Raw genomic sequence first — 12,762 nt, forward strand, 5'->3', positions numbered from 1 at the left:
AATATCTTAATTACCGTAATATTGTATGCTGTGTTATTAAAAGAAGTGAAGAATACGGAACATTAGTTTTGTTTTCATAGAACTTAAAAAGCAGTAGGGAGACTAATAAACACAGAGTTGTCTAGTGTTTTGCTTTTAGTGTTTCTTTTGCTTCTAGGAAGGAAAAGAAGATAGCAGCTCTGAAGAAAGTGACAGTGACAGCGAGAGTGGAAGTGGTTCTAGTGATGATAGTAGTGAATCTGGATCTGAGAGTGAGAAAGAATGAGATTTGGTATAGTAGAGAAAGAAAATATAAACAGAGATAACGTTGAAACTTTTTAACTAAAATGAAGTAAAAGTGCCTTGGGCAACTTTAAAATAGTATTGTATCCATTTTTAGATGAAGTGAAATCTTGAATATCCTTTACCACCATCCTTGTAATACCAGTAATAGAAAAGTCTAATTAATAATACTATAATCTAGAAACTGGAATTCTTCCTAGATGGAAACAAGCAGTTGTTTTAGGTTTTGGTTTTTAATATTACGGTATAATGAATGCCCTACAAGTTTGTTATTTTTTGTTGAACATTTCAACAAATTGCATCAACTAGGATTTGATCCAGAAAATACCAACCTGACAAAGTTAGGATTCTCCTTCTATGTGTTGTGTTTAATGGAACATATTGCATGCAGAAGAAACTTCTGTAGTGGCACTTAAAATATGACAAGTGGTACAAGGCCTTAGTTGTGGTATGCACAAAAATAAGTGATGATGAAGGATTATCTACAGTGGATAGCTGCTTATTCACCAGCAGCTTCCTTGTAAGTTGTTAAATACGTTATAAGAAGAATGAATACATCCATCTATCCCAAACTGTTTTTCATACTTTACCTCACTACCTGTTTGAAACTGTCAAAGAACCTAACTTTTACAAGATACACAACTTTTATGACTGTGGTCACTCTTTCTATGTCAGAGGTATTTTTGCACCTTTATACTGATGGCACATCTCCCCTTATTAACAATATATATATATATGTGTCTATAGGTGAAATATTTTTTTTTCGTATTTTCTTTTTAAATTTTAAATGGATCTTATAATCTTTATCTAGTAAATTCAGTAAAGGAAAAAAAAGTACTTGGTCATGAGTTGTTGAATGGCTAACTGTTACTATGGATGGAATCAGCCAATATAAACCTATCTCTTGTTGCTTATTACTCATGTGGTTTGCTTATGAATTGGACCAGAATAGTTTAATCTTTAATGTGTCATCTTGTTTCAGTGCTGTTAAACTTCTACATTTCATGCGTGTAGTGGAAGTTGGGTTGAATACACAAGTTAGAAACAAAAAGTGTAACGTCAAGATTTGCAAACTTTTTGGTGAAAGTGTGTTATTTCCTTCATGTTTTTAATTCATAGGTCTTGCAGTACTTTCTTCTGGTTGCATTTTGTACACAACCACAGCTGGTTTGTATTTCAACCAGCGTATTGATTAAATAAAAAGTTGTAACTTCTCATATCCTGTTAGATTTATGATGTTAGTTGACTTAATTAATCTTGTTGCTAATCTTGAGAATAAGTTCAGTATGCTGTAATCGTGGTAAGAGATGTTTTGTGTAAACACGGCCAAGTGGGAAAAACGATTTGAGAACGAACATTATAATCTACTCATTCTAGTTGTAAGACACCTGTAGATATATACTGACCTCTTCATTTATTATATTCAAGGAACCTATTTTTCATTCAGGCAAGGCTGTGCATGGTACTTTTAGTTACTATTTTTATTATACTTTCTCATCAAGTAGAAACCATTAAAAAAAATTATATTTTCCCGTGCAATGTATACATCTATACAAAATTCCATGAGGTATAATTTAGAATTGAACTACCATTTCACCTTGTACAAATACATGGCACCTGCCAGGTCTATTAAGCAAGGTGGAAGTGTAAGTGCAATTAAGGTTTTTCTTTTTTTGAAAGTGGGAATTTTGTTTACAAGATACAGTTAAATATTATGACTCTGGTAAAAATATATCTTTCTAATATCAACAAAGTCTTGCAACAAAAAAATAACTTATCATTTGCAAGATGTAAGTGTAACCAGTCTTTCTGTACAACTTGGGGTTACTTTAATTTTCTGTGCTTAAAGAGACAGTGGAGATAAATATGTTGAATAGCACTGACGTCGTGAGACAACAATGGTGGTGAATAGGTAAAAGTTGTTGTAGCTTTGAGTGGATTATTTTATTGTGGATGAGAAAGGTTGTCCAATCTTTATTCTCACAATTATAACTTTATCTTTTCCTAACTGATTGATCAGAGTTATAAATAAAAATTAAAAATATTCCAGATTAATCTTTAATTTATGAATTGTAATTTTTTAGGTTTATTACTGTGTAACTTATGCATAATTTTGGCAGTTAGTATGTATGATTTCCTTCACATTTACTGCACTAATACATAACAGTGGATATTACCATATGTCTGTTAAGTTTGCACAGAACATACAACAGAGTCTTCTCGTGGAAGAAAAATTCAATCAAACAAGTGGCAGACCTCTGCTAGAAAAGCCAAAATGAAATGCACCCTGGTACTTGCAGGAGTGATTCTGAGATTACCCTGTGTGTTTGATGTTTAAATTAAACCAAAATTGATATGCTAGTCTTCAGAGACTGATTGACAGATAGTCAACTAACCACAAAATGCTTTTTGAAGCAAGCAATATCCATATAAATCCGAAATACACAATCTCCCTAAAGTACAATGATGGGCAAGCAAAAAAAAAAAAAGTAATTGTTTAATCTATTATTACATCTTCAACTTGAGTCAGCTTACCTTTAATGTAAAAGTTGGAATTCAAGGATTGGTATTTAACCATTTGGGGCAAGAACAAAAAGTACAATTCCTTCCCAGCATTCAAATGTTTATTCAAAAAGTGAGTTACACTACTCTGTAGTCTACGAGGTGTTTTCTACCTGTAGATTATTCAAACCACACATTGAATTATTAAAAACTAAAGTCATAATTAAAAATGTTCAAAGAAAGGAGTTTACTTTGTTTCACATATGTAACTTATGTAATAGTTATAGAAGAAAACAATTATATAACATTCAGAGGAAACATATTCCACCTCCTTATGTCTGGTAGACTTAATAATGTCAATGATGTAGTGTTTTTGTACACTCAAGAATTTATACACTAATAGTGATGACACTTGTAATAAAATATATATATTATATTTAGAGGTACCTAAATATATTTCCTGCAGCCAACCAGTTGATGTGTGTCTGGACAACTAAACCACTTTTGAGCATATGTTTACTTTTTTATAATGTTTAAACAACACTACTACAACACGTACGTAGGGTTGATAACATTAAAACTATTTTGAAGCCCCATTACCTGTAGTCTATATCATCATGTCTGGTCGTCATCTCTCTTGCAACTATCCATCTTGACAGTGGTCCTGCAACATAGTTCTATTGCAAAAGGCTCTAGCACATGGCTTTCATGTCTAAAGTATGCCATTCTTTCCAGAAGTCATCTACTGTTTAAAGATGCATGGTTCCCAATGCACATTTCAATGCTTCAGTTGCACAAAAATGTATGGACACTGCATCTAGAAACTTGATCAGTCTGTCTTCACACAAGTATCTAATTTATTTTCCAGCTGCTTGTGGTATGACTAGAAGACTTTATCTTGATAAATCCATATCCTGTTGGCTTGGTTTTAAGGCCAGTAATCACCCTTAATTATGTTGCATATTGTTACCCGAGGTGAGTGACTGGCTTATGCTACTGACTTTCCATCATTTATGGATTTTTACCTGTTGAACAACTCAGGGTATAAGTTGTTACAAGTCTCCTGGATAGTCCTGGTATTCCAATTTGACCCTCACTTTCTTTTTTCTAGTTATATTATTTTAATATGATAACATACCTGTCTTGGAAATCCTCAACCTGAATTAATATTTATGATTCAAGTGTATCATGCTACTCAGGAACACCAGTGTAAAATTTTAGTTCTGATACAAGTTGTTTTACCAATACCTTATGTACTGATTGTCATGTAACTTAATACCAACGTTAAGACGCATTTGTTAAAACCTGACATTTTATAATCATAACCTCACTGCATTTGATATGCTTGTACAGTTTTTAAATCTTAACTACTCAAGTAATGTACAACATCTTTAACCCTCAAACAGCAGGAATGTTGTAGGTATCAGCATCAGTTGATGATGGCTGTTGCTTAAGAGTTAAAAGTTAGAACTAGTAACCAAACAAATAGTATAAACATTACTAAACTGTTTAAATTGTAGTCACTGTTATCAAAACTAATAACAATTATACTAAATATCAAATATTTTTCATTGTGGTAGGTTCAGTAATCAAAACAGTATTAACTTTCTCAGGGATACAACATTCAGTATTATAACAATACTTCTCACAAAACATGCATATTTTGAAGTTAAATATTTAATGTCATATTTTAATCATGATATCAATGTTTAGATGATAAATAATGTGCAAAATATGTCATACTTACCTCACACCTTCCAAAATTTCCCAAGGTAACTATTTTTTGAATAAAAAGTACCTAGGGAAAAAAAAAGTACCATACAAGTAAGCTAATGCATTGTGGATTATAATTTAGATGACACATATTGGAAATTACATTATTTTGTAAATTAATAAAGATTACATAAGTGTTGACAGTTTTTACATTCCATAGTTCAAGAAAGCCAAGATACAACTGTTACTTATATCTAAGACTTATGTAAGTCTCCTAAACTGGCCAAACTTTGGGAAATAATGGGTTTATGGCCAAAAACATCAATAACAGTGAGGGTACCAAACTGATGAAATAATGGATTCTAATCTTTATAAATTAAAACATTACAAAAATATATTTAATAATCTTTACCCATCATCAGGTTATTTATTTTCACTCTTAAGTATTTAGATTACTTTGATCTAAAGTAACTATTATTTAGCATTTCACTTGTGTTAGTTGAATTAGATAATTTTTTAATTTATTGAAATGGATCTTCAAAACATACTTCAGTTAAAGAACTGTTAAGTTTACAAAATGTACAAGATTGTGATATATTTTGAGAACGAGCATTTTATTATTGTTTTGTTAATAACAAGAGAGTTAGAAGCAATTATTTTACAGTATAATTAGTTATGTAAATTGTTAAAAGTCATATGTTGCATTTGCAGCTCATTGATATTGAATATCGCATGATAGAGCAAGCAGATGATTAAGTAATAAATATATAAATGGCATGGAATGACCAGGAAAAGTAAAAAGTAGACAGAGCACACAGAAACAGTTAAGTTGCCTAAAAGAGACTTTCAGAAAATGAAAGAATCCTATTGGTTGATGTATATTAAAGTAAGACTAATGGTGTTGAAAGAGATCAGAATTCTCTTTGACAAAATAAAATATTCTTAAGTAATTGAACATGCCTGCATGGATTCTGAAGAAAAGTGTTTATTGGAATTATGCCTAAATATGTAAAAGGAGAAGATGGCTTTAAAAGTGTAGGATACGACTTGTGGTAACTTGATGTAACATAAGTGAATTATGTTTGGATAATTTGGCTTGTCAACTAAAATTCAGAATCAACTAAGTGGACTTCTGACAAATGGAAGAGAACTATACAGTGTTCATGATACGCACATAACTCTTGTGGAAAGAATTTGTTGTACATATGTTTAGCTAGTTCTCAATATTGACATTTTTAAAACAAGCAAGGTTTATTTTTCAGAATTTATCACCAACAAGTCACAGGCACATACTGTACGAGAATGTGATGCTAAAGAACAACAGTGTGTTAGTGCTCACTTTATAAGTACAAGAAAAAGACAGTTGATAAACATAACATTTGATAAAACTATTCAAGTTCTTGTAACAAAAGTGATAATTTTTCAACAAACCTGTCGGTCACCTATAAGCAATAAAGAAAAAAAAAAACTTGCTGCATAAATCTGTTTATTTGGTGCCAAGAGTGAATTGATGTTTCAAAATGGCTACAAATTTTAGCAGTGTTGCACAAAAAAAAAAGCGAGTCATAAAGCTGGATGAAAATGGGCAATACTGTTAAAAAAATCTAAAAGTACTTGAAACAAATTTAAATCAGCTGTCAAAAGAATTAAAAGGTGTTACATCTGCAACCTAAAGATGGTGAACGAACATCATCAGTTTTAAAATGAATTTAATGTAAGTATACAGAAAAATGTTGTAGATGAAAATGGTAACTGTACTATGTAAGTATAAACTCCATATACTAGTGCAGTGGCACAATGACACAGGATATGTCTGATTTATAATAAATCTTCAACCAATTGACAAATGATGTGTCACAGTCTTTGGAAGAGGAGATATGTACAAAGAAGGTGAAAGTACAAAAGACCTTTACACATTGTAGAGTTTCTAAAGAATTTTTTTTTTTTTAATCAGGCCTTATGGATGGTGCAACTTTGATTTAAAACTCCACAAAATGCACATCAAAACACAATCACTTAGTCACTAACACCAGTTATTCAAGAAGAAAGTCTGAAACTGTATAACCAGTAGCAAAGTTGTCAGTACCATACAACTACAATGGAATAAAACATTAATTCACAAGTTCATGATCACAGAATTTCTAAACTGATATTTATGATATCCCCTTCTATGAAATAGCTAGGGGGTACTCAAATCTTCACCTATGAGCCTTCATTTTTATTAAACATTGTCATGGAAACTAACATTCACATAGAATGAAGAATACAAGATATGTGGTCTAAAATTGACCTTGCCGTGTCTTTTAAAAGTTGGTTACAAAGAAAACTGCAGTGGTGAATGGCCATAAAGTTAGGTATGATTGATAATGGAGAAAATAGTTCCAATGGTAGCACAGAACTACAAGATTATGGAAAGTCAGAAGAGGAAAAAGTTTCAGACAAAAAAAAGAAGAATTTTAACTATAACGTTACCAAGAATTGCCACTAATAAATGTAGAAAGCCAGACAAAGACCACTTATAAACATATATGCACATCATCTATGATTTAATATGTACACATTCAAAGAACCTCCAGTTGTCATAATATATAATTTAAAAACTAGAATAAGAATTTTCTATGTGCATCAGATTTTAAGTAGAAATTTGTAATTATAGAAGTAATTAGAGTGAATAACTAGGAAACTTATAAAGTTTAGTGCTGTAAATAAGTTATTTAAAGTAGATTTAGTCAAGTATAACAACTGCTGATTACCTGTTGATTCTTTTACTTAATTTTAAGAGGTGTAGCTTCAACGTATTGTCATGGATGAAGCAGTATTGAATGTGCAAGTACATTCTGAAAAACTAACCACACGTCATCAAGTCTTTCCTCCATCTACCACTACGTTAACTGAAGAACTTACACCAAATGCTACTGGACTAACTACATGTATCAAATGTGTACAATATTTTAAGTCTTTACACTCACTGAGTGAATGTGTATTTATACATGATTTGAAGAATGCATAGAACCGATGCTACCAATTTATTCTGCTGAATTATTCAGCAGTCTATGTAAAATAGTAAAATTAACGATGAAGCCTAATCTATCATTCATTTGCCACTTGCCACTGAATTATACTTTGATACACTGCAAGCCAAGAAGCACTCAAAACTTTGAATCATTCTGTACAGAACTGACTGTAGGATATTGAATATGTATTACATAATTACAGATTCACATATAGCAGATTTAAAAAGACTGTAATAATATCTTCAACAGAAATTATTTTCAAGATCTTGCAGTTTAATGGTCATTACGGAACTGGATAAAAAGAGCTCAAATATTCTTTTTTTTATTATTTTAATTATTCTTGATGTATTAAATGCTTCTTTCAGTGGTTAACACTGTTACGTATACCAGTTACCTGAAATGTGATGTGGTTTCACTGAGTTGCTATTCAAAGAAAACATGACAAAGTGTTTGGGTATTTTTTTGCTCACCATTTATTGGGCATGTTAATCTCTCACAATACTTATCATGAAGGAACACTTGTCAAAAACATTTATAACCTCTTGTTATTTAATAAAGAACAGTGGAGAAGGAATGTACACTGCTTAAACCACCAAATTTTGATTGGTTGTTATGATTCTTTCTGCAAATTCTGTGTCACTTGCTTGTTCCTATTCTCTATGAATTAAAATGGAATATTAAATAATAACTGTGAGAAATAGTAAAGTGAGAACTGAGTCTGAATGTTAGATAGTACATCTTGGTGTACATTTTCAAATGTCCACTTAACCAGTTAAAATATATTCAAGCATCAAAAAGTCTGAGAAAAACTAATCAGTTGTACATTCCCTCTCACTGATTTGTTTCTTCCTCATCTGGGTCACAACAGTTTTCAAAACTCTGTTATTAAAGCACACTTTCTAATACATAAACATCAATTAGATAACTCAAGATAGTAAATCAACTGCAAATCCATTTAATTAGTTGAGATATAGAATCTGTATAAAATATTAGGAAGCTTTAATCCAAGTTCTTTCACAAAATTAAAAGTATCCAAGTCATACACACAAAAAGCAATATTGTAAGAGAACTTTTTGAAAACATCAATACTTAATTACTTCAAATTAATAACTTTTTTTGTAGCTTAATGGTGCTTAATAGTTGCAATTTATTGCACAAACTCTTAAGCATGCATGAACACAGCTTTATATTTTCATGATGTCTACCCATCCTTATAAAATACTGCAGATGATAATCACACTATTGTATAAAAAAGTCAGATTTGTTAGTCCATATCCTTAGAGTATGGTCAATGTTCCATTCTCCCTGATATTAATACTTCCCTATGTCTTGGTAGCTTAACAATACAAGTTGAATCATCAAATAATGTAAGCTTTCAAACATGTTAACTTCACCAAAAAGTATATACTGATGCCAAAATTAACTAACAAGTACATGACAAATAAAATACTCGATATGTCATGTTATATATCAGTTTTAACAGCTTAATAGAACAACTGTGTCAAAAAGGATTAAATTTAGTGATTAAAGTTTTGAAAAATTGAAATTTTATTGAATACACCATCCATACACTTATGATTTTATCAAATACATTCCACTTAAAATAAAGATCTCAAACACAAACTACATGATTTTATGTTAAACAACACAAACCAACACTTATGCAAACTTTATCATGACAGTTAATGCAGCTTACTTTCAAATATTCATAAGACAAAATGACGTGCACTTAGTAATCAAGCAAGGGTGGACTTCACTAATAAACTTAACTCTCCAATACAATAAAACTCAGAATGCTGAACAGCTTCATTCAAAATTAATAATGCACAAGATTTGTCAATGTTTATTGTTCAAGTCATCTGTGGCTGTTAACATGCTTACTTGAAGATAAACCAAAACAATCTGCCAGAATATAGGGCTACACAGTAGCCTTGACACCACAATGTAGACTGATCAAACATTCCCCATCTGAAACACCTAATACATACAGAAAGTTTTCTCATACAAAGCTGCATGTAAATCAGAATTACCTCATATAACAAAATAATATTAATACTTTGCAAAGAAATTAACATACACATTAATGAATTACCTCATTTATACACAAATCACATGCATTAACTCTGAGAAAATGCTCAACATTCTTAGAAAATATCATATTCTCCACATAGTTCAGATCAACATAAAGCAGAGTTTATCACACCAGTGTAAATACCATTATAAACTATTTTAGAATGAGTTAAGGATAGTAATAAGAATCAACAATTTTGAAAAAAATTGAAATTATTTTGTTACTTTAAATGCTTTCTACTTGTATGCTAGTCAAGCAAATTACTTGTACACTAAACAATAAGTTTCTCCTCCACTATCATTAGCAATAAATGAAACAAACTGTTGTGACCCAGAATATCAAAAAGTATTGTAATCAGATGGATGTAACAGTCTTCTTAATCCAAACTGTAACCAAGATACTTTACCTTCCTTGAGCAGACAGCTACACAGCAGCCTCTTGCAATACATTAAACATGCCTATGTCATTTTGTTTGTGCTTTGTTGGCACAAACACCAGTCCAGAAATAGCTTTAAATTATGCTTAATTTTAGTCCATTTGTACAGTGAACTAGGTGTCCACTGCCACCAAACTGTCAAATCACAAAGTTGTGTCTGAATAGTCCTGGGAGTTCTTTGGGTCCAGAGAGAAGTCCAAACACCACTGTTTAGCAAACTTTCCTTTCATCCAGTTTCTTCAGATATGAAAACCCTGGAAGTTCAAGGGAGATGTAGGTTGGAACCAGATTTGGAAAACTTGTTTCTCAATAAATACACTTGGAAATTCTTGGAAGTCTGTGATTGTAAGCTCAAACCTTCGCTGCTGATGCTGCTGTCAACACAATCGTTTACTTCTTAGAAGTTGTAGCTAAAACATACTGAAGGACATTTCCGTGAGTGCGCAGCTTCCTGGTTAAGTGAACTAAACCTTATGAACCATCCTACTGACAAGATTATTGATGCCACAAGTTAGTTGTAATCCCACAACCATCAACCGATATGATGTACAAATACAGAGACTGATACCACGTGAGCTAATAAGATTCAGGGTTAGCAAGACATCAAAAAAAGACTACAGCAGTTGTACACCAAGGGCAGAAACCTTACTGGTAGTTATTACACACTATAATATCCAGTTGCAAGTTGAAAAATCACAAGTGATGCTTCTGAACGGAGAATTTTACGCTGCAACAAACAAGCACAATATATTGGATAAGAACACATACTGAAGTCCACAGCCACTACAGGATAACACTAGTGTTCTGGTTGTCCTCTATTTCCTCGGGGCTTAAAGGGAACAAATAAAAAAAATTGTTAGGGAAACATGTTCATGCATATTTATATATATCTAACATTACTTTATAAATATTAAAATTATTTTTACTGAATTCAAATGAATAAAAAACAGCCTTTTATAAAAGGCTTTCTGGTTTTTAATTAAAATATTTTCATAATTTTGGAGCTAATGTAAGCACAGTAACTTTTCTTCCATCCAAAGTAAATCTTCAAATTTCCTTAAATACACTATTTTTCTGTGAAGGTGTTACAAATTATCTGACTGTCATAAATAAACAATGAAATATCTAGAACAAAATTACAGATATGAAAGATCAAACAGCTACAGTGCAGATGATAAAAGATTTCAGTTTATCTCAGAGCAAAGCCATAATGGGCTATCTGTTATGACTACTGCAAGAAACTGCAGTCCAGATGTGATAACTGTAAGTCTCTAAACTTACTAAAGGATGGACAACTTAGAATAAATTAATTTTATTAATATGTTACAACCATTGTCATCATATATTTTTATATTTACCCACTGATTATCACTGTGCTAAAAACTCTTGAACTTAATGTACAACTGTTTATTGTTATCTCATGGAATATCCTTTTGCATTGACAGCAAAACATAGAGAACTGGGTAGAAAAAGGGGGATACTAGTTTCAGTATTTTGTGACATTAACAGCACATTAAAGCTCAAATATGCAATGATGAGGTGATGCACAATGCATTACAAGGTGATGCCCCTAGCAATTCTCAAATTAAAAATTATTTCACTGATGAAGAAAAAATATAATATGGACGATATAATGCTCAGTATAGTACCACCATAACATATACTACTCCATACAGATTATATCATATTATATATTCATTATTAATGATTACTTAGTTGGATTTTTTTTACCATTTCAAAAGTTTCTGTTAAGCTTTATTCAAAATAACCCTAAATTACTGGCTTCCAGAATGACTCTCCTGCTGAATATCCTCAGCTCAGTACTAAAAAGATGCAGAGGTGGCTTGTGTGACAGGTGTTACAATACTTGATAACATTTTAAGACCCTAGTTTGAATTTCATTTTTTATGCATATGGTAAAAGTGTTAGCAATGCTTTGAAAGCCCCTTAAAAATTCATAGTGCCAGTTGCAAATTGTGTCTAACATTTATAATATTTTCTATTTATAAAATTATTAATTTTTTAAATAAATATTTAAGGGGTTTTGAGGTTCATCAATCTAAAAACAAAACTTCCCACAGTTTTATTAACAAGATCTACTAGTTTAATATACTTTAATGGACTGTATACTCCTCTTCACTTCTTGATTTGCACATATACTGATAGAACTGTACGTGATGTACAACCCATATACATTACAGTCTACCACAGCTGATACTTTCAAAACTTTGAATTTTCATAGCATTTTTGCTCTTCAAGTTAATTATTTATGATAAATCCTTTCTTATTTTTCTTCAGTGGTCATCTGCTAATTAGTAAGTTTGTTTTGTTTCTAATTTTGTGCAAAGCTACTCAAAGGCTACCTGTGCTAGCCATCGCTAATTTAGCAGTGCAAGACTAGAGGGAAGGCAGCTAGTCATCACCATCCACTTCTGACTCTTGGGCTACTCTTTTACCAACAAATAGTGGGATTGACTGTCACATTATAATGCCTCCATGGCTGAAAGGATGAGCATGTTTGGTGCAATGGGGATTTGAACTTGCAACCCTCAGATTACGAGTTGAATGCCTCAACTCACCTGGCCATGTCAGGCCCTTATCTGCTGATAATGACCAGTTTCTTAAAATCATGACAAACTTACTGATATTAAACATATGTTTGCAGAACTTAATTTTTTACAGTTACTAACTGATTTTAAGAAAAAACATATATTCCACATCTTATAATTAAACATGTACTTTGT

The 12,762-nt window shown here is 31.5% G+C and overlaps 2 protein-coding genes across 7 annotated transcripts in view; one reads left to right on the forward strand and one right to left on the reverse strand.

Annotated features, from left to right (window-relative positions):
- The window catches only part of LOC143252585 (nucleolar transcription factor 1-A-like), a 38,608-nt gene extending 37,109 nt beyond the window's left edge, over positions 1–1,499 (forward strand). For both annotated transcript variants that reach the window (XM_076504940.1, XM_076504939.1), the window contains exon 17: positions 158–1,499. In XM_076504940.1, the coding sequence (XP_076361055.1) occupies positions 158–265 (108 nt within the window). In that variant the 3' untranslated portion in view covers positions 266–1,499. The remainder of the gene's footprint in view (positions 1–157) is intronic.
- Positions 1,500–7,960: 6,461 nt separating this feature from the next.
- Positions 7,961–12,762, reverse strand: part of LOC143252587 (YTH domain-containing family protein 2-like) — a 45,884-nt gene continuing 41,082 nt past the window's right edge. For all 5 annotated transcript variants that reach the window (XR_013029051.1, XR_013029052.1, XM_076504944.1 and 2 more), the window contains one exon: positions 7,961–10,847. Coding sequence is in view for 3 of the 5 variants with exons in the window: in XM_076504944.1 (XP_076361059.1) it covers positions 10,815–10,847 (33 nt within the window). In the remaining 2 variants the exon portion in view is untranslated. The remainder of the gene's footprint in view (positions 10,848–12,762) is intronic.

Source organism: Tachypleus tridentatus, chromosome 6, assembly GCF_004210375.1.
Source record: "Tachypleus tridentatus isolate NWPU-2018 chromosome 6, ASM421037v1, whole genome shotgun sequence".
In the NCBI taxonomy this organism is placed as follows: domain Eukaryota; kingdom Metazoa; phylum Arthropoda; class Merostomata; order Xiphosura; family Limulidae; genus Tachypleus; species Tachypleus tridentatus.